At 41.8% G+C, this 23671-nt stretch overlaps 1 protein-coding gene across 1 annotated transcript; it reads left to right on the top strand.

Annotated features, from left to right (window-relative positions):
- The first annotated feature begins 1227 nt into the window (after positions 1-1227).
- LOC133546797 (involucrin-like) lies at positions 1228-22355 on the top strand. Its single transcript, XM_061892626.1, has 3 exons — positions 1228-1644; positions 2386-2652; positions 20792-22355. The coding sequence occupies exons 1-3, from the start codon at positions 1542-1544 to the stop codon at positions 21049-21051; spliced, it is 630 nt and encodes a 209-aa protein (XP_061748610.1). The 5' UTR covers positions 1228-1541; the 3' UTR covers positions 21052-22355.
- The last annotated feature ends 1316 nt before the right edge of the window (positions 22356-23671 follow it).

Genomic DNA, 23671 nt, shown 5'->3' with positions numbered 1-23671 from the left:
TTTATGGTCAAGTTCTCTCTGGATAAAATAAGATGAGAGTTAAATCAAGCGGTAATGAAGGTGAAGAATGGAAGATTATTATATACATAATTATATATAGTTACACTCAGTAGTGACAATTAAAGACACTTTCATCCTGTTCATTTGAGCAAAAAAAGAGAGTTAAGTGTAATATTGTAAACAGTAGAAGAATATTAATATCAGCAGTCAATATTCCAGCATTGTGAAGCTGAGCTATGGTAAAAAATATATTCAGCTTTAAATGCTTTTTGAGAGTGATTTAATTATCAGAATCAGAAATACTTTAATAATCCCTGAGTGGAAATACACATTTTCATTAACATGTGAATATTAAATGTAATAATGTATGATATTAATAAAATAGTAAAATGTTACTTTTGGGGATGTGTAACATCCTGAATGTTTTCATGCTGGAATAGTTTTAATTAGTAGAGAGTGAAACAAATGAGGAAGTAATGATAATGATGGTTTGTTTTTAGTCTGTTTATGAATAATTAAAGATAATTAAAATAGCAAAATGGAGCTTACATCCTCAGTGAGCTGATCTCCAGCAGTAAAGATGAGAGAAATAATGTGGAAAGGTCAGAAGTCAAAATGTTTCTTCAGGTAATACATGGAGCCTCTGCTGCCAACTATTTAGTAAAAAAAAACTATATATATATATATATATATATATATATATGTATGTGTATATATATATATATATATATAGAGAGAGAGAGAGAGAGAGAGAGAGAGAGAGCGAGAGAGAGAGAGAGAGAGAGAGAGAGAGAGAGAGGTAGATATATAGATATATAGATTGATGGATATAATATAAATAACGACAAAGGAAATTTTAAAAGAACATGAAAACCTCCCACATTCTAAAATACATTATAAAAACGATTACCATCAAAAACAAAAATAATATCATGAGTGTAATATTAATTTTGTTTCTTGTTTTTCTTTCCTTATGCTACTTTTGTTTCAAAACATTTTTAAATATTTGAATATTTTCACGTAAATAAGTATTATGTGTTCTGTTTTTTGGGGGGAAAATTTGAAATGGACGAGTTTACTTTTATTTTCACAAGAAGTAAATAGTATATAATAAAATAGTTTTACCGGGGGTGGAAAGCTGGTTGTACTTATTCCTCTCGCGAGATTTGGAAAAGAGCTGGTTACTTGTTTCTCTCGCGAGATCTGACAACACCGAGCGCGAACCAAACACGGCGAGGATAAAGCAAGATGGCGTCTGACGGTGAAGACGTTATTGCAGTCGTCACAGTTCAGTGTTCTTAATCTGTGCCTCCATGTACACATATATGTCCTTTATTACACTCTAGTAAATAGAGTAAACATCGTTAATAACTGTTTGCATCCGGTTATATTAGTCTGAGCGCACTTTGATGCTTCTCGAGCTAGCTTAGCTTGCTAGTTAGCTTAGCTTGTTAGCTGCTAACAAAGAGAGGCGGAAGTGATCAAAACACATCGCTTAGTTAAGATCAAGTGTGAGTGTAAAGTGTTGTGATTGTGTGAAAATGTGTGAAGGAACCATAGCAAAGTACGAGGAGGAACTTTGTCCAACAAAAGAGGAGAAGGAGCGACAACATGAAAAACATCAAGTTGTGTTACACAGAACAGGTTTGTTTACTTCTTACTCTCACATCTTTACTAACTTTATATTTATTAATAACACTGTTCTTCAATAAGTTGTCTGTAGGAAGATGAATTGTCATGTGAGGATGATGCACTGATTGTTTTACATTGTTGATAAGAAGGAGACAGTGTCAGACACACAATATTTATGAGAGGTTGATGTTTGTAACAATGTGTATCAACATGTTTACACAAAACTCACACAGTCACCGGGGGAATATTCCAGAGAGCGGGTTAAGTGCAAAGTCCTGAGTATGGAAAGCTCGAGAGTTTTACCTCCAAAAATAAGAGAGGTAAGACAAATTCAGAGTCAGTTACCATGGTTACTGATGCTGTAAACCTAGCCTGATAGCTGGCAGGTTTGACAAGTTATATATGTGTGTCAAAGCTATACTGACCTGCTATTTCCTTCATGTCGGTGTTCGTTGATGCAGCCATTAATGTTGCATTGATTATTGAAAAAACAGCCTGCTCTAAAGATGACATCTTGATCTCATACCATCTCAAACCAATTGACTGTTCATTATTAAGTGAAGTGTCTTATAGTCGCTTAAGTTCGTCTTTTACCAAGCAACACTATGTTTTATCCAGTTACTCAATTAATCGGAAACATTTCCCGTAGAACACTTGATTAATAACATTTTCAATAGCTAGAGCCCATTATTTCATGTACGATTTAATACTTAGCATGTAGGAGCTAAAATGTGTTTTGTTTGTGTCCTGTAGACATCCATCAGCTGATTGAACACCAAGAAGAATGTCTCCCTCATCTGCAGGGGGACAGTTTCACTTTAGAATATCCACAGCCCTCACATTTTAAAGGGGACAAGGGGGATTCACAGCCCTTTTATTTTAAAGAGGAAGAGGAGGGAGAGTGTCCTGTAGGGCAGGAGGAGGCTGATGTCAGCAAGTTTCCACTGACTGTTGTCTCTGTGAAGACTGAAGAGCATGAAGACAAACCACCTGAGTCCTCACAGCTTCATCACAGTCCAAGTAAGCACAACATCCACATATCATCTAATAAAATGTTTGTGACACATGTTCATCCGGGGGCCACATTTAGGACTAAAGATGAAAATAAACTTGCTTTTCAACACCAACATTTAAAAATGAATGCCCATCAATCATCAACAATGTAATTGCTGGGGTGTAACCATGTGACCTAGAGGCCGTCCTCCTTACCTCACGTGGTCAAATGAAGGCAAACATTCAATATGGCTACTGTTTATTTACCTTTAACAGCACATATGTCAGCATATTTCAAAGGTTTAGTGGTGAAGATTAGGGATGTATTTGTGTATACGTGTATTTGTATTTAACCGTTTCGGTACGGGGGTTTCGGTTTGGTTCGGAGGTGTACCGAATGAGTTTCCACACGAACATATTAACCTAAAGCCTTAACAAGCTGCTCCGCTTCGTTATGCCTGTCCCTGTCAGTACTCTACACAGCACCCAGCATTGTCCCACCCACAAAACCATCTGATTGGTTACAGAAAGAGCGGTAACAGCCAATCAGCAGTTCATATTCAGAGCAGTAACAGCCAATCAGCAGTGTGTATTCAGAGCGCAAGGAGTCAGTGCTCCACCGTCGTCATGAGCAGGTAGGTGTTTAGCTGGTAAGCATCAGGCAGCGGACTCTCCCCAAATTATAATAAACACCTCCCAGTCAACTACAAACCATGTTTCCATATGATTTGGGAAATCTTGTTAGATGTAAATATAAACAGAATACAATGATTTACAAATCATTTTCAACCCATATTCAGTTGAATATGCTACAAAGACAACATATTTGATGTTCAAACTGATAAACTTTTTTTTCCCGCAAATAATCATTAACTTTAGAATTTAATGCCAGCAACACGTGACAAAGAAGTTGGGAAAGGTGGCAATACCTACTGATAAAGTTGAGGAATGCTCATCAAACACTTATATGGAACATCCCACAGGTGTGCAGGCTAATTGGGAACAGGTGGGTGCCATGATTGGGTATAAAAGCAGATTCCATGAAATGCTAAGTAATTCACAAACAAGGATGAGGGTCACCACTTTGTAAGCAAATTGTCGAACAGTTTTAGAACAACATTTCTCAACAAAGCTATTGAAAGTAATTTAGGGATTTTACCATCTACGGTCCGTAAAATCATCAAAAGTTCAGAGAATCTGGAGAAATCACTGCACGTAAGCAATGATATTACGGACCTTTGAGCCCTCAGGCAGTACCGCATCAAAAACCGACATCAGTGTGTAAATGATATCACCACATGGGCTCAGGAACACTTCATAAAACCACTGTCAGTAACTATAGTTGGGTGCTACATGTGTAAGTGCAAGTTAAAACTCTACTATGCAAAGCCAAACCCATTTATCAACAATATCCTGAAACGCCGCCGGCTTGGCTGGGCCCGAGCTCACCTAAGATGGACTGATGCAAAGTGGAAAGGTGTTCTGTGGTCTGGAAACAGACGACGTGGTGTCCTCCAGAACAAAGAGGAAAATAACCATCCGGATTGTTGTAGGCGCAAAGTTCAAAAGGCAGCATCTGTGATGGTATGGGGGTGTATTAGTGCCCAAGGCATGGGTAACTTACACATCTGTGAAGGCACCATTAATGCTGAATGGTCCATACAGGTTTTGGAGCACCATATGTTGCCATCCAAGCAACGTTATCAGGGACGCCCCCTGCTTATTTCAGCAAGACAAGTGTTACAACAGCGTGGCTTCGTTGTAAAAGAGTGCGGGTACTTTCCTGGCCCGCCTGCAGTCCATACCTGTCTCCCATTGAAAATGTGTGACACATTATGAAGCATAAAATACAACAGCGGAGACCCCGGACTGTTGAAGGACTGAAGCTCTACATAAAACAAGAATGGGAAAGAATTCCACTTTCAAAGCTTCAACAATTAGTTTCCTCAGTTCCCAAACGTTTATTGAGTGTTGTTAAAAGAAAAGGTGATGTAACACAGTGGTGAACATGCCCTTTCCCAACTACTTTGGCATGTGTTGCAGCCACGAAATTTTAAGTTAATTATTATTTGCAAAAAAAATAAAGTTTATGAGTTTGAACATCAAATATGTTGTCTTTGTAGTGCATTCAATTGAATATGGGTTGAAAAGGATTTGCAAATCATTTTATTCCGTTTATATTTACATCCAACACAATTTCCCAACTCATATGGAAACGGGGTTTGTACTGTTTTGAAGCAGGAAAAAAGGACATTATGTTAAATGAAGAGTTTCTCTCTTTGATAGTTGATATAATAATGAGTTTTTTAGGTATTTCCAAGATGGCGCCAGTATGTGCTTTGGCCTGCTGTGTCTCGCTGTCAGCTCTGTTTGTTTTTGTGTTGTTTGCGTCTATTTTCGTCTCTGTCAGCTCACGGCTTGTGTATGACCGCCAAACACTGTTGGATCTTTGCCCGTGTCCCACTGATATTATCAACTTCGACGTTGTTTTTCCGACGTCCCAGTCAGCTTTTTCACTTAGCCGGATTCCTGCGTTCTTTTCACGTCTGCTGGCTCCTCTCACCCAGCGGAAGAGTCTCCGGCGCCGTGGTAAACGTGGCTTCCCGAAGGAGGATTGGTTTGGTATCCGGTCTCCTCCTGCGCCCACGCTCACTGGATCCCATCGGTTCCTGGCTTGTTCCTATTGTTGGTTTGGAGGATGAGGCTTGCCGCCGTTGCTCCTGCTGTCCCCGCCCTGTGTGTCGGGCCCCACCTGGATTAGTTGCGGCCTTGGACGTGCCGGCCCCCGCCAGGTTCAGTCTTGTGAACGCAAGATCTTTCACAAACAAAACGTTTATCCTGAAGGATTTCTTCACTTCCCGCGGACTTGACTTCCTCTGTGTGACGAAAACATGGCTGAGAGCCGGTGAGTCCGCCCCTCTTAATGAACTTCTGTCTCCGGAGTGTTCCTACTTCTATTCTCCGCGGTCGTCCGGTCAAAAAGGAGGAGGATTAGCAGTGGTTTTTAAAAATGAATTTAAATGCCGTCTGATACGCCTGCAATCCTCCTTTTCAAACTTGGAACTATGCATGTTTGAACTGGGTCTTTCTGATGTCGTCCTGTGTGCCGTCGTCTATCGACCACCCAAGTACCCCAAAGACTTTATAACTGACTTTTCTGAATTTCTGTCTGAAATCCTGCCTAAATATAATCTTGTCCTTATTGCTGGTGATTTTAATATTCACACCTAAGCCCAGACGAGCCGCTTTCCAGGAGCTTCCTGAATGTAATTGACTCATTTAACTTTGTACAGTCTGTGTGTGGTTCCACACATGAACGCAGGCATAAACTCCATTTAGTGCTCTCGTATGGTTTGCGACGCTGTGTTCTCTGATCATATGCCGATCCTGTTTGATATTCCCACTCAGTGTCCGGTTAAATTATGCGCTCCACCTCAACGCCCTCGCATGTTTAAATCTTCGTCTCCTGCTCTGTTCTCCTCCATTTTTTCGACTCTTTGTGATGATAATTCTGCAGCCTCTGTACGTCTGAATACTGTAGAGTTGGTTTCTGGGTTCAACTCTATTTGTTTACAAACACTGGACACGATCGGTCCTTTTAAGTACTGCCGCTCTAAAGCCACGCCTCAGCCCTGGTTGAATGACGTCACTCGTGCTGCCAGGCGAAGGTGTAGGATAGCAGAGAGAAAATGGAAAAAAGAAAGCCTGCTTTCCTTTCAGATGACTGTAAAAGCAGAGGTGAATATATATCTATCTCAGATTATATATTCTAACTGTAATAACCCCAGAGGCCTGTTTAATACCATTAACATTGCCATTGATGCTCTCAAATCTGTTGGTTTTAATGTTTCTTCTGAATTCTGTGAAAGTTGTCTCCACTTTTTCACTGACAAAATTGTGTCAACTAGAGCCAGTTTATCTCAGCCTTCCTATGACCTTTCTATTCTTCTGCACTTCTCTTCTATTTTCCATCAGTTTGAGCCAGTGTCCTTTTCCTTTCTAAAAGACACGGTTAGTCATATGAAGCCCTCTGGTTTTCCTACGGATGCCCTCCCACCTTACCTGTTTAAGGAGGTACTTGCTACTATTGGATCAAGTGTCCTTAACATTATCAATAGTAGCCTCTTTTCTGGAATAGTACCAGCAGAGTTTAAACATGCACACCTTTCTCCTCTCCAATCACAGACCTATCTCTAATCTTCCATACATTTCCAAAATATTAGAGAAGGTTGTCTACAGTCAGTTGTTTTCCTTCTTAGAAGATAATGGTATCACTGAGCTGTTCCAGTCCGGTTTCAAAGCCCTCCACAGCACAGAGTCAGCGCTTCGTAAAGTGTCTAACGATATCCTCCTGTCAACTGATTCTGGTAAATATGTTGTCCTGGTGCTTTTAGATCTGTCTGTTGCGTTCGACACCGTCGACCACGCCACCTTAATCACTCGTCTTGAGAACTGCGTGGGCATTAAGGACGCCACCCTCAACTGGTTCCGGTCGTACCTGACTGACAGGAGTTTTTGTGTAAAAATAGACAACTTTTTGTCTTTCACAGCTCCTCTACCACATGGGGTCCTCCAGGGCTCAATCCTCGGCCCTCTTTCATTTGCGCTTTACCTTCGCCCCCTCGGTTCTGTTTTCAGGAAGGTGTGAGGATTTTATTATTATTATTATTTTATTTTTATTATTTTTTATTTTATTTTATTTGAAAGAAAAAACAATAGTACAATATATTATTTATTTGTGTGAGGCGTCGCACGGGTCTCGCTTCCTGTTCAGTGGGGTCCGTGCCCGTGTGGCCCGTCCTTGCTCTATGGAGTCTGTGCAGGTGACTTGATGCGGTGGCAGTGCGGCCCCTTTGTCTGGCCTGGATAATGTGTCTTGGTTGTTTGGGCGGTGGTGTGTTTGTGCGGGTTTGGGTTGGGGTGGTGTGGTCTATTGGTGGGGGAGTTGTTGATGTCTCTTGTTTGCATGTTGGCGTTTGGGCTGACTGGCGGGCTGACGTGGGCTAGTCTCCCTGATCCTGTTGGCGTGTGGTTGCCGATCACAGTTGTTTTTTCTCGATCACTTTGATTTGATGGGGTGGTGCTGGCTGTCTGGGGCTATTGCAGCTGCTGTTTCTGATGCCGTTTGTTTGTGGTGTGGGCACCTGTGGCTGCTGGGTCCGGTGCAGGGGGGTGGCTTATGTTGTGACTGGTGGTAGCGGGCACTCGTGGTCATTGTCGGACTTGCCGGCTTCATACTTGTTTATTGTCGTGTTGGTTGGCTTGTCGGGTGTGGGCCTGGGGTGCCCTTGCGCCCTGCCATGCCGCCCTTGCGCGCCCGGTTTCGCTTCGTTGTTTTGGGCGGGCTTGTCGGGGGTTGTCCCTGGGTGGCGTGGGTACGCGGCCAGACCTGTGGGGCTTGGGGGTTCGGCTAGTTCTCAGTGGGCTCGGCTAGTTCTCATTGCTGTCCCTCCGGGATTTGTTGTCATATAAATATTTGTGTGCGTGTGTGTGTGTGTGTGTGTGTGTGTGTGTGTGTGTGTGTGTGTGTATGGATGGATGTAAATGTAGTATGTACATATATGGGTGTGCATGTATGGTTACAGGTATGTGTGTGTTCATAAATATGTATGTGTGTATGTGCATGTGTGGATATGTATACATATATATGTATGTGTATGCGTGTATATATATGTATGTATATATTTATGTGTGTATGTATGTATAAATGTGTATGTGTGTGTGTATATATATATATGTATGTATGTATGTATGTATGTATGTATGTATGTATGTATGTGTGTGTATGTATGTATATGGGTATATGCGCGTATGTGTATGTATATATGCAAATGTATATAGATGTATGTATGTATGTGTGTGTATGTATGTATATGGGTATATGCGCGTATGTGTATGTATATATGCAAATGTATATAGATGTATGTGTGTGTATATATATATATATATATATATATATATATGTGTATATATATATATATATATATATATATATATATATATATATGTGTGTGTATGTATATTTCTAGGGTCACGCTCTGGGCCTGCTGGTCAATCGGGGTTGACGCCTCAGGCTACTGCATCCGGGCTGCATGTCTAGAGCTCCTGGGTCCCTCCGTCCATCCCTTCCGGGTGCGCGTCTTGGTTGGGGCCGGCTGGGTCTAGTCCGCTCATCCATTGTGGTAGTTTGGTGCTGCAGGGTATTCTGAGTTGCTGTGAGTTGGCCAGCTGCTGGGGTAGTGATGTTGTGTGTCAGCATGTCTGTGATCTTATTTAAATGTTTTATTTTATTTTATTATTTTTGTGTATATATGTATGCGGAGGCATGCGGTTATATGTATGTATAAATGTATGTGTATGTATATATGTGTATGTGTGCATGTATGTATATATATGTGTGTATGTATGTATGTATGTATATATATATATATATTTATGTATGTATATGTGTATGTATGTGTATGTATATATTTATGTAACTATATATATATGTATGTATATATGTGTGTATATGTATGTATATATGTATGTGTGTGTGTATGTATGTGTATATGTATATGTGTATGTATCTTTATATACACATATATGTATTGCATTTATGTATATGTATGTGTGTGTGTATGTACATGTGTATACGTATATGTACTAATTTAATTTTTTTAAATTTTAATTTTTTGAAAACATTTTTATTTTATTCTTATTCATTTATTTATTTATTTATTTTTTGATGTATTAATTATGTTTTTTTTGTTGTTTTTTTTTTGTTTGTTTTGTTTTGTTTTTTCCTCCTCCCTCAGGGGGGTAACTTTGACAGGGCGGTTGCTGGTTGTTCCATCTCCCTCGTTTGGGTCCCTGCGGGTGAGGTGGGTGGTTCCCGCGGCCATGCGCTGGGTGGTCCTGTGGCGGCCGGCCGACTTGGGTGGGGTGGCCTGGTGTGGACTGCGCCATGCTCCCCGGGGTTTAGGGTTGGGGCGTGGGGGCCCGGGTGCTGGTAGGGCTGGAGCGGTCTTTCCGTCCGGCTGCGGGGAGTCTCTGGGTTCCCCCGGGCGGGGCGTCCCGTCTTTCTGCCCGTGTGGGTGGTTGTCTCTAGCTGGCTTGGGGTCTGGCCGTCTGCTGCTTCTCTCGTGCCCTGTCCTCTGCTGGGCGCGTCTGTCTGCGGCCTGCTGCTGGCTCTTCCGGGCGGCGCAGTGGGCTGGGCTCTGGGGTTCCCGTCGCTGGCCGGCCTGGCTGCTTTGGGCCGGTGGTCCCTGGTTCTCCGGGCGCCACACCTGCTGTTTGGGTTGGGCTCTCTGGGCGGCTGGGGCCGTACTCTGGCTCACACGCACACTGGGAGTCAAATACATCGTACATACACACACACATATACTCACACACACACACACCGTTATTCATACATACAAACGTACATACTGTACATAGGTACCTACGCTCGCACATACATACACAAATACAGTACATACCTACATATTCCAAGTTCGTCCATCTACACGCACATTCACGGTACAAACATACACATACTGTACACATACATTCACAGTACAAACATACACATATACATTCACTGCACAAACATTCATATACACATTCTGTTCATATACAAGTACATATACATACATACACTCATGCACATAATCACGTTTCATCAAACATATATCAACGTTGTTGCCCTAGGAGAAACTGGGTAACATATGGCATACTGACAAAGCTTAACCTATTGTTATTAGGGTTGGGTATCGTTTGAATTCGAACGATTCCGATTCTTTGTTTCGATTCCGATTCCTGACGATTCTCGATTCCGATTCTTTCTTTAAAGGGGAACATTATCACCAGACCTATGTAAGCGTCAATATATACCTTGATGGTGCAGGAAAAAGACCATATATTTTTTTAACCGATTTCCGAACTCCAAATGGGTGAATTTATGCGAATCAAACGCCTTTCTGTTTATCGCTCTTTTTGCGATGACGTCAGAACGTGAGGTCTCCGTGGTAATACAGCCACCATTTTCATTTTCAACACATTGCAAACACCGGGTCTCAGCTCTGTTATTTTCCGTTTTTTCGACTATTTTTTGGAACTTTGGAGACATCATGCCTCGTCGGTGTGTTGTCGGAGGGTGTAACAACACTAACAGGGAGGGATTCAAGTTGCACCACTGGCCCGAAGATGCAAAAATGTCTGCCGCCAGACCCCCATTGAATGTGCCAGTGTGTCTCCACATTTTACCGGTGATGACAGACATGGCACAGAGATGTATGGATAACCTGCAGATGCATTTGCAACGATAAAGTCAACAAAATCACAAAGGTGGGTTTTGTTGATGTTGACTTATGTGCTAATCAGACATATTTGGTTGCGGCGTGACTGCCAGCTAATCGATGCTAACATGCTATGCTAATCGACGCTAACATGCTATTTACCGGCGGTGCTAAAGCAGACATGGCACAGAGATGTATGGATAACCTGCAGATGCATTTGCAACGATAAAGTCAACGAAATCACAAAGGTGGGTTTTGTTGATGTTGACTTATGTGCTAATCAGACATATTTGGTTGCGGCGTGACTGCCAGCTAATCGATGCTAACATGCTACGCTAATCGACGCTAACATGCTATTTACCGGCGGTGCTAAAGCAGACATGGCACAGAGATGTATGGATAACCTGCAGATGCATTTGCAACGATAAAGTCAACAAATTCACAAAGGTGAGTTTTGTTGATGTTGACTGCCAGCCAATCGATGCTAACATGCTACGCTAATCGATGCTAACATGCTATTTACCGGCGGTGCTGAAGCAGACATGGCACAGAGATGTATGGATAACCTGCAGATGCATTTGCAGCTATATTACGTTTCCTTCCACCCACATTTAATGCGAAAAAAACACATACCAATCGAAGGATTTAAGTTGCTCCATTGTCACGAGATGCAAAAGTCCTGATCGTTTGGTCCGCAGATTTTACCGGCGATGCTAACGCAGCTATTCGGCCATGCTATGGCTATGAATAGTGTCAACAGCTATTCGCTCATAAGTGTCAGTTTCTTCTTCAATACTTTCATACTCCAACCATCCGTTTCAATACATGCGTAATGTGTTGTATCGCTTAAGCCGCTGAAATCCGAGTCTGAATCCGAGCTAATGTCGCTATATCTTGCTGTGCTATTCGCCATTGTTTGTTTACATTGGCAGCACTGTATGACGTTACAGGGAAATGGATAGTCGCATTGCAAACAGCGAAAATCAAGCACTTTAAAGCTTTTTTTAGGGATATTCCGGGACCGGTAAAATTTTGAAAAAAACTTCAAAAAATACAACAAGCCACTGGGAACTGATTTTTATTGTTTTTAACCCTTTCGAAATTGTGATAATGTTCTCCTTTAAAAAAAAAAAAAAAAAAAAATGCACGGTCAAAACAAAGTTTAGGATATTTTAAATGAGCTAGCTAACCTACAGTCTTTCTGAATGAAATAGTCTGACATTCTCCATCAATTTTAATTCTATTAACTTTTTATGAACTTTACTATAAATTCCTCACAGAGCGGTTTTCAACTAAAATATAAATATCAAATCTATGAACTAGAATATAAATATTATAAATTATGAATACATTTTCACAGGGGTACACTTTCATCAAGAGAGCTTTATTTTTGAAAACCTCATGAAAACACATTTACACAAAAGTGTATGATGCTACAGAAAACCTCATGAAAACACATTTACACACACAAGTGTATGATCCTGCAGGAAACCTCATGAAAACACATTTACACACACAAGTGTATGATCCTGCAGGAAACCTCATGAAAACACATTTACACACACAAGTGTATGATGCTGCAGGAAACCTCATGAAAACACATTTACACACACAAGTGTATGATCCTGCAGGAAACCTCATGAAAACACATTTACACACACAAGTGTATGATCCTGCAGGAAACCTCATGAAAACACATTTACACACAAGTGTATGATGCTGCAGGAAACCTCATGAAAACACATTTACACATAAGTGTATGATGCTGCAGGAAACCTCATGAAAACACATTTACACACACAAGTGTATGATCCTGCAGGAAACCTCATGAAAACACATTTACACACAAGTGTATGATGCTGCAGGAAACCTCATGAAAACACATTTACACACACAAGTGTATGATCCTGCAGGAAACCTCATGAAAACACATTTACACACACAAGTGTATGATCCTGCAGGAAACCTCATGAAAACACATTTACACACACAAGTGTATGATCCTGCAGGAAACCTCATGAAAACACATTTACACACAAGTGTATGATGCTGCAGGAAACCTCATGAAAACACATTTACACATAAGTGTATGATGCTGCAGGAAACCTCATGAAAACACATTTACACACACAAGTGTATGATCCTGCAGGAAACCTCATGAAAACACATTTACACACAAGTGTATGATGCTGCAGGAAACCTCATGAAAACACATTTACACACACAAGTGTATGATCCTGCAGGAAACCTCATGAAAACACATTTACACACAAGTGTATGATGCTGCAGGAAACCTCATGAAAACACATTTACACACACAAGTGTATGATCCTGCAGGAAACCTCATGAAAACACATTTACACACACAAGTGTATGATCCTGCAGGAAACCTCATGAAAACACATTTACACACACAAGTGTATGATCCTGCAGGAAACCTCATGAAAACACATTTACACACAAGTGTATGATGCTGCAGGAAACCTCATGAAAACACATTTACACATAAGTGTATGATGCTGCAGGAAACCTCATGAAAACACATTTACACACACAAGTGTATGATCCTGCAGGAAACCTCATGAAAACACATTTACACACAAGTGTATGATGCTGCAGGAAACCTCATGAAAACACATTTACACACACAAGTGTATGATCCTGCAGGAAACCTCATGAAAACACATTTACACACACAAGTGTATGATCCTGCAGGAAACCTCATGAAAACACATTTACACACACAAGTGTATGATCCTGCAGGAAACCTCATGAAAACACATTTACACACAAGTGTATGATGCTGCAGGAAACCTCATGAAAACACATTTACACATAAGTGTATGATGCTGCAGGAAACCTCATGAAAACACATTTACACACACAAGTGTATGATCCTGCAGGAAACCTCATGAAAACACATTTACACACAAGTGTATGATGCTGCAGGAAACCTCATGAAAACACATTTACACACACAAGTGTATGATCCTGCAGGAAACCTCATGAAAACACATTTACACACACAAGTGTATGATGCTGCAGGAAACCTCATGAAAACACATTTACACACACAAGTGTATGATCCTGCAGGAAACCTCATGAAAACACATTTACACACACAAGTGTATGATCCTGCAGGAAACCTCATGAAAACACATTTACACACACAAGTGTATGATCCTGCAGGAAACCTCATGAAAACACATTTACACACAAGTGTATGATGCTGCAGGAAACCTCATGAAAACACATTTACACATAAGTGTATGATCCTGCAGGAAACCTCATGAAAACACATTTACACACACAAGTGTATGATCCTGCAGGAAACCTCATGAAAACACATTTACACACACAAGTGTATGATCCTGCAGGAAACCTCATGAAAACACATTTACACACAAGTGTATGATCCTGCAGGAAACCTCATGAAAACACATTTACACACAAGTGTATGATGCTGCAGGAAACCTCATGAAAACACATTTACACATAAGTGTATGATGCTGCAGGAAACCTCATGAAAACACATTTACACACACAAGTGTATGATCCTGCAGGAAACCTCATGAAAACACATTTACACACACAAGTGTATGATCCTGCAGGAAACCTCATGAAAACACATTTACACACACAAGTGTATGATCCTGCAGGAAACCTCATGAAAACACATTTACACACAAGTGTATGATGCTGCAGGAAACCTCATGAAAACACATTTACACATAAGTGTATGATCCTGCAGGAAACCTCATGAAAACACATTTACACACACAAGTGTATGATGCTGCAGGAAACCTCATGAAAACACATTTACACACAAGTGTATGATGCTGCAGGAAACCTCATGAAAACACATTTACACACACAAGTGTATGATCCTGCAGGAAACCTCATGAAAACACATTTACACACACAAGTGTATGATCCTGCAGGAAACCTCATGAAAACACATTTACACACACAAGTGTATGATCCTGCAGGAAACCTCATGAAAACACATTTACACACAAGTGTATGATGCTGCAGGAAACCTCATGAAAACACATTTACACATAAGTGTATGATGCTGCAGGAAACCTCATGAAAACACATTTACACACACAAGTGTATGATGCTGCAGGTATTTAACATGTTACCGTGCTCCCACTGATGGTTTAACCTGGTGCAGAAAAGCAAATAAACAATAAGAATCAACCTGCAAAACCCAGTCCAGATTAGCAGCAGGTACAGTATAAAATCAGAGACAGTTGTTGTTTAGGAAAATGAGCATATCCGCCTTCTCAGGCAGAATGTGTGAGCGTTCTGGACGGATAGTGTCTCCTGTCCAAGACGGGACACGCATTTATTTGTACTCTATGAACTCGGAGGTGCCTCATCATGTTCGACGTGCACCCTCCTAAGCACCAAACAGTCCTGTCGCACGTGTTACATTTCGCTGATATTTAATTTTTTTTTAGTAAAATAAAGCCACACTTTCGACCGTCGACGCCCGCTATCATAGGCTCGGCTATGCTAACACTTCCGGCGGTGGGCTCTTCTTCGTTGGTGTTCAGCGGCCTCTTCTTCCGGGTCGGCGGACTTATTATTTTTTTCCGGTCGGCGGACTGGGTATCGAAACTAGGAATCGAAATTTAAACTTTAGAACGATTCCAGGAGAACCGGAAAGTTGTCCCGGTTCCAATCGATACTCGATACCCAACCCTAATTGTTACTATAACAATCTACAAGATTAATATAGGTTGCCTCTCTCTCTTCCCCTCCATCTTTCGGTATTCCTTTATTTTATTTTTTTTAAATTTTTTATTATTTTGTTAATCTTTTTAGTTATTTTGTATACGTATTGTTGCATTTGAACAACTGTATTGTTGATAATAGAGGTAAACTATTAGTATTGTTCATGATCAATACTGCTTTTTCTATTGGTATTTGTATTGCTCCAGTTTTAGTGTAAAAATGCTCATTGTCCTTTCTATATTATTATTTATTTCACTAACTGTTTTTTTGCTATCACTTTTACGATCATATTTGTACATACCGTATGTGCTGGTGTTGTTTTATTGTTGTTGTTTTTGTTGTTATTGTTGTGTTGCTGCTGTTGTTTTTATCTCTCTTTCTAATCCCCCTCTTATCCCCACAATTTCCCCCTCTGTCTTCCTTTTTTTCTCTTTCTATCCCCTCAAGTCAAGTCAGCTTTATTTGTCAATTTCTTTACATGTAAAGACATACAAAGGAATCAAAATTTAGTTTTGCACTCTCCCATGCGTACATAAAAAAAGAAAATACAACAGTAAAGTGCAACGTAAATATGTCTACCTACTGAAATTACAATATATTTAGTTCCTGTTGTTTTTAAATAGGATATGGCTGTAAACAATGAGTGTTTCATCAGTAATGCAAATACTTATGATATAGCGGCAGATGTGTGCAATTTCGCATAGTCATTTTTTCCGTGGGTCATGGGGTTTAGAGTTCAGGTTGTTCCGGGGAGGGGGATTTCAAAGTCCTGACAGCCTGTTGGATCGGGCTGAGAATTGAAGGGGGGGGGGGTTCAGCAGCCTAACAGCCTGGTGGTGAAAGCTGTTGGTGAGTCTGGTGGTGCGAGAGCGGAGGCTCTTGTAGCTTCGTCCAGAGGGGAGGAGGCTGAACAGGTTGTGTGCAGGGTGGCTTGCGTCACTCACAATTGTGAGTGCTTTGCGGGTGAGGCGGGTGGTGTATAAGTCCTGATGAGATGGGAGTGGTGCATCAATGATTTTCCCAGCTGTTTTCACGATGCGCTGCAGGTCTCTTCTGTTGTGTTGAGTGTAGCTCCCGCCCCACACAGTGATGCAACTAGAAAGGATGCTTTCAATGGTGCCTTTGTAAAAAGTGGTCAGGATGGGTGGTGGAGCACTTGCCCGCTTTAGTTTTCGCAGGAAGTAGAGGCGCTGTTGGGCCTTCTTCACCAGTGATGCGGTGTTGGTAGTCCATGACAGGTCCTCACTGATGTGCACCCCCAGGAATTTGGTGCTCCTTACTCTCTCCACTGCAGCACCACCGATGGTCAGTGGCAGGTGTTGAGTGTGGCCTCTCTGGAAATTGACAACAATCTATTTGTCTTGCTGACATTCAGCAAGAGATTGTTGTCCCTGCACCACGTGGTCAGGAGGTCCACTTCTTCCCTGTAGTGAGTCTCGTCGCCCTTGGTGACGAGACCCACCAGAGTTGTTTCGTCCGCAAACTTAACGAGGTGGTTGGAGCTGTAGGTTGGTGTGCAGTCATGTGTCAGTAGAGTGAAGAGCAGAGGACTGAGCACACAGCCTTGTGGGGCCCCTGTGCTCAGGGTGATGGAGCTTGAGGTGTTGTTACCAACACGTACTGCTTGTGGCCTCTGACTAAGGAAGTCGAGCAGCCAATTGCAGAGTGAGATGCTGAGGCCCAGTTTGCCAAGTTTGTAGGTGAGTTGTTGTGGTATTATGGTGTTGAATGCTAAACTGAAATCTATGAACAGCATTCTCACATGAGTGTTTCTGATCCAGGTGGGTGAGGGCTGGGTGGAGGGCAGACCATATTGCATCCTCTATTGATCGTCTGGCTCGGTATGCAAATTGGAAGGGGTCCAAGGTGGGGGGGAAGATGGATTTGATATGTGACATGACCAACCGTTCGAAGCTTTATATGATGATGGATGTCAGTGCCACAGGACGGTAGTCGTTAAAACTTCACGGGGATGATGTCTTTGGCACAGGTATGATAGTGGCGGATTTGAAGCATGTGGGGACAATGGCTTGCTTCAGAGAGGTGTTAAAGATGTCTGTAAAGACGTCCTTCAGCTCCTCTGCACAATCCTTCAGCACACTACCGGAGATGTTGTCTGGCCCTGCTGCCTTCCGGATCTTGATGGTAGAGAGTGTTCTCTTTACGCTGGCAGCAGACAGGCACAGGGACTGTTCGTGTAGAGGGGGTGTGGTTTTCTGTGAGCGAGTGTTGTTTTGTGCATCGAAACGTGCAAAGAAGCGGTTCAGGTTGTTGAGCAGAGAGGTGTCGCTGTCGCAGCTCTGTGAGAGGGGCTTGTAGTCCGTGATGGCCTGAATGCCCTGCCATAGGCTCTGTGCATCTCTGCTGTCCTTGAAGTGGGAGGTTATCTTCTTTGTGTGGTCCTGTTTTGCTTTTCTGATGCCTCAGGACAGGTTGGCTCGCGCTGTTCTCAAGCCAGATCCATCTCCATCTCTGAAGGCCTTGTCTCTGGCTCTCAGCAGCCTGTGGACCTCCCCTGGCAACCATGGCATCTGGTTGGCCCGAATGATAATGTTTTTTGTGTGGGTCACATCATCCATGCACTTGGTAATGTAGGAGGTCAAAATGTCTGCGTACTCCTCAATGTCTGTGTTGTTATTGTGGGTGGCTGCTTGTTTAATAATTTCCCAGTCTGTTGTGTCGAAGCAATCTTGAAGAGCAGAGGAGGCCCCCTCTGGCCACACTCTTATCTGCTTCGGAACCGGTTTGGTGGCTTTCACTCTTTGTCTGTATGCTAGCGTTAGCGTAATTGATATGTGGTCAGAGAGGCCGATGTGGAGGAGGGGAGTGGCTTTGTAATCTCCTTTGTGTGAAGTGTAAACCATGTCCAAAGTGTTATCCCCCCTGGTTGGGAAGTGAACATGCTGATGACATTTCGGCAAAACAGTCTTGAGATGAGCATGATTAAAATCTCCGGCAAGAATGGTGAAACCATCTGGATGTGCTGTTTGTTGTTCACTGATGGCTTGGTACAGTTCATGAAGTGCAGCGTTTCTATCACTGTTGTTGCTAGTGGGAGGGATGTAAACAGCAACTAGTAGGATTTGCTGTCATCTCCCTGGGCAGATAGAAAGGACGGCACTTCACGATTATAAACTCCGCCAGTGGTGAGCAGTGTTTGTATACCACCGTGGCGTCCCGGCACCACACATCACGGATGTAAACACAGATCCCTCCGTTTACGAGCGCCCTGTCCGCTCGGTAGCATGCTAGCGGCTCCAGTTGTACAGCTGAGTCGGTAATGTTGCCATTAAGCCATGTTTCAGTGAAAACAAACACACATCAGTTACTCACTTTCCGATTTGTTGTCCTCAGCAGTCGTATGTGATCCATTTTATTGTCCAGTGATCGTACGTTTGCCAAAAGGATAGATGGTATAGATGGGCGAGTTGGACTAGCCACTAGCCTCGCTCGGATGCCTCCACGCTTGCCTCTCTTCCTCATCCTTGCACACCGCTTCCGATGCCTCCTTCTTCGGGGAGGGTTAGCAGGTGGTGTGGTAGCACTCCCGCGGAGTAGTCCAAGCTCTCTTAGCATCTTTGTGTCGCGTTCTAAAACATGGCAGGTCTTGATTTTTCGGATATTTGACAAAGCCTGCGGACTGTACTTGTATTCCAATGTAGGCTGACGGGAAAATCATTTTGACAAAAACTCTAACGAACAAAATACCGCACGGTCGGGAGAGCGAGGGGTCGCTGCGTCTACACGCGCCGCCATCTTAGATAATTTGGCTGCACCAAATGATAATATAAATACATTTATTGAAGTCAAATTCAAATAAGGCAACAAGAGAAATATGCTACACTTCTCTTTTGTAAAGTAAATCTGAACAGCCGATATGGACACCTACATCAACTATATGATTTGCCTGAGAAGCTGGACAGGACAAAAAAAAAAAAAGGAAGGAAGCACAGTATTGCATTTAATTTTTATACAGATGACTGCCAGATCTACTTTCCCATGGCACAAAATAACACGGTCCAACGTCTCATTGACTGCCTGCACGGCATTAAAGTCTGGCTTTCAGTTAACTTCCTGAACCTAAATGAAAACAAAACAGAACTTTTGTTGTTTAGTCCAAGTCGCTCTCCTTCCCCTCGGCACTTAGGACTACTTTATGTAGGCATTTATCTCGACTCGTCTTGACTACTGCAACGCCCTGAACGTAGGCATTAGCCAGGCCTCCCTCGCCTGCCTGCAGCTCGTGCAGAACTCTGCTGCTCGCCTGCTAACACAGACCCACAGTCGTGAGCACATCACCCCCATACTAGCGTCCCTTCACTGGCTCCCTGGGCTCTACCGAATCAACTATACTACTATATCTACTATTTGTTTTCAAATGTCTAGGGGCGGTTTAGCTCGGTTGGTAGAGTGGCCGTGCCAGCAACTTGAGAGTTGCAGGTTCGATTCCCGCTTGTGCCATCCTAGTCACTGCCGTTGTGTCCTTGGGCAAGACACTTTACCCACCTGCTTCCAGTGCCACCCACACTGGTTTGAATGTAACTTAGATATTGGGTTTCACTATGTAAAGCGCTTGAGTCACTAGAGAAAAAGCGCTATATAAATATAATTCACTTCACTAAACAACTTCGCTCCAACATATATCTCCGACCTCCTTCAGCCTTGCTGCCACTCCCCCCCCCCCCCCGCCCCCAATCCCTAAGATCGGTGGGGGCAGTAACGTCAGCTGCTGTTGACGGTCCCTGACACAAGGCTGAAGCTTAGAGGTGACAGAGCTTTCGCCGCTGCTACTCGCAAGCTCTGGAACAACTTACCTTTGAGTGTTAGACAAGCCTCCTTTCTTCCTGTATTTAAATCACTCTTAAAAACACACTTTTATTCCATGGCCTTTAACATTCTGTGATCTCCATCCTGCTATGGCATCCCATTATGCACCTGCTGTGAACCTGTTTCTATGTTTTATTTATGTATTTATTTGTTATTGTGCTTTGTTTGTGTTGTGTTGTGTTGTGTTTGCTAGTTTCCCTTGTGTTATCTTTTAACCTGCCTATTGTACAGCACTTTGTGGTAAATATTAAATATGCTTTATAAGTAAAGTCGATTTGATTTGATTTGAGCAAAGCTGGAATTTTCTAAAGAATGTTTGTTTTTCTCCTGTCCCACAGACGTTGAAGAAGAACCTCTACCCCATGAGCAGGAGGAGGAACCACAGTCACCCCACATACACGAGGAAGAAGAGGTACCACATTACCAACACATTAAAGAGGGAAGAGAGGAGGCACATCCCCCCCACATTAAAGAGGAAGACGAGACGCCACAGACCCATAATGTTAAACTGACCCTTCACATTAAAGGGCAAGCGGAGGACCCACTGATCTTACACATCAAAAAATGCAGAAGAGGGCCCACTGACCTCTCACATTAAAAAGGAAGAGGAGGACCTATTGACCCCCTGCTTTAAAGAGGAAGAGGATGTCCAAGAGCCGCCGCACATTAGAGAGGAAGAGGAGGAAGAGGGCATCAGTCAGCCTAAATGGTTGGAGGAGTTCCCAGTGACTGGTGTCCCTGTGAAGAGTGAAGATGATGAGGTGAAAGGTGAAAGTGAGGAGAGGGGAGGGGGGGAGCCTCCAAGCAGCAGCTCAACACAACACATGACAACAGAAGCTGATGGAGACCACTGTGGAGGATCACAAGCAGACAAGCTCTTAGCTCCACTATCAGATAGTGAGGACACAACGTCACACTCTCCTGACACTGATGATGAAGACTCTAAAGATGATAAGACATGTCACACTGACAACACTCACTTCACATGTTCTCACTGTCACAAAACCTTTAAATACCATAGTTCTCTGAAATTACACATAAGATCACACACTGGAGAAAAACCTTTTTCTTGTTCACTCTGTAGTAAAGGTTTTACACAACGTCAAAATGTGAAAGAACACATGAGAACACACACTGGAGAAAAACCTTTTTCTTGCTCAGAATGTGGTAAAGGTTTTGTTCTCAGTAAACATTTGAAAGTACACATGAGAACACACACTGGAGAAAAACCTTATGTCTGTTCAATCTGTGGTAAAGGTTTTGTAGAAAGTCGCAATTTGAAAGTACACATGAGAACACACACTGGTGAAAAACATTTTATCTGTTCAATCTGTGGTAAAGGTTTTGCACAAAATCAACATATGAAAAGACATATGAGAACACACACTGGTGAAAAACCTTTTTCCTGTTCAACCTGTGGTAAAAGTTTTACAAGAAGTGCAGATGTGAAAGGACACACTAGAACACACACTGTTGAAAAATCACATTCCTGTTCAATCTGCGACAGAAGTTTTGGTCAACGGTCAGCACTTGTAGCACACATGAGAAGACACCCATGAGAGAAAGTGTTGAGTTGCAGTGTGTGTGGTGAAAGATTGTCTTCTAAGTACCAGTGTAAGAAACACAAGTGTGCTGGTGAGAACAGCAGCAGCAAATGAAACTGCAGGATTTGAAATAAACTGTCCAGACTTTCATTTTGACTTTCTAACAACATCAGCACATATAACATGTGTGACATTGTTGTTTGTCTAACAATCTGTTTAATATGCTTCTACATGTACAGATTAGATATATTTGTATTAATGCTTTTTTCAGTCAAGTACATGCATTAATCTGCAACTTTGTGTTCTTTTTTTAAACATTGGACAGAACAATTTGACTGAAAAGTTGAAAGTAAACAGTACAGGGGCATATTTGACATACATTAAAAAATGTAAGTGTATATATATATATATATATATATATATATATATATATATATATATTCATCATACAGTATTAGACTTATGCATAATAGTGTTTTTAAAGGTGTTTGAATTATTGAAGTGTGACATATTTTTTATTTGTAATTGTTAATAATCCCATAGATTATCACCTTTATATGATATACATATGTACTGGTTCACATCTGAAACATCTTCTGGACCACTTCAGGAAGCATATTATTATTTACTTTATACATCATTTGAACAGTTGTTTTTTTAATACAATTTTAAAATGTGTAACTTTATGAATTATTTGTTGGGTCTCTATAGTCAATTTTATTAATTGTCTTTCTTACACTCTGTAACTGTTGCTACTAGTAATTATTGTAATTTGTTTTATTTCTCTAAAAACAGAATAAGTTAAGTTCATAAAAGGGGATTTAAATAAAAATGTATAAAAGTTCATAAGAAGGCTTTATTTAAGTTACTATGGTTAAAAATGTCATTGCATGCCTTTTTGTTGGGTTTGTGGGCATGTGTTTGTTTTGAAGTGTCTCGATTGGTCTGTGAAGGGATATAAGGAAGCTACTTCCGGGTATGAGGAACATCTGTTTGATGCAATGAGAAGGAAGAAAGAGAGCGACTGATGGTAACAAGGACTAAAAAGTGTCACAAGGACTTTCAGCGTTTGGGCTATGACAGCCAGAAGATCACCATTTCCTCCTAAAAGAAGCATGCAGGCCAACGAGGTATTTGTCATTTGTGTTTGTGTTTTACTTCGGTAAAATGTTTGAGCCACATGCTGTGCATGTTATTTTTACATTTGTAACGTGCTTTATTTTATTAACAGTTTTCACGGTGAATTGAAGGGAAAGGAAGCCTTCAATAAATCAGTCAAAGAAAGCCATTGTGTCAGTGCTATGTGGAGGGAGTTACAGTGAAAACTCGCACTGTTCAAGACGCAGTGGACAACGCTGAGACTGTCGGCAACATTAAAGAACCTGGGCAGCTGTGACGTCATCAGCACGGAGCAGAGGAGACACACACACACACACACACAAAAGGAAGACACAGGCAATCACAGCGTTTTCAGTAGGCTGTTAAGAAGCCAATAAGGAACACTGGACACTAAAAGAGTGATTAAGAAGAGACTGAAATGTATGAAGATAATGTGGAGTGTGTGGTAAACGTCTGGACTTATCTGATCATTTAATTTAAGTTAAAAGAACCTTGTCATGCAAGAGACATTTAAAAGGGCGTTTTGCTAAATAAGTGAAAGTAGGCTGTTGGCCA

This window comes from Nerophis ophidion, unplaced genomic scaffold, assembly GCF_033978795.1.
Source record: "Nerophis ophidion isolate RoL-2023_Sa unplaced genomic scaffold, RoL_Noph_v1.0 HiC_scaffold_43, whole genome shotgun sequence".
NCBI classification, from domain to species: Eukaryota; Metazoa; Chordata; class Actinopteri; order Syngnathiformes; family Syngnathidae; genus Nerophis; species Nerophis ophidion.
The sequence above is the reverse complement of the archived record's forward strand: the minus strand, read 5'-3'. Positions and strand labels throughout refer to the sequence as shown.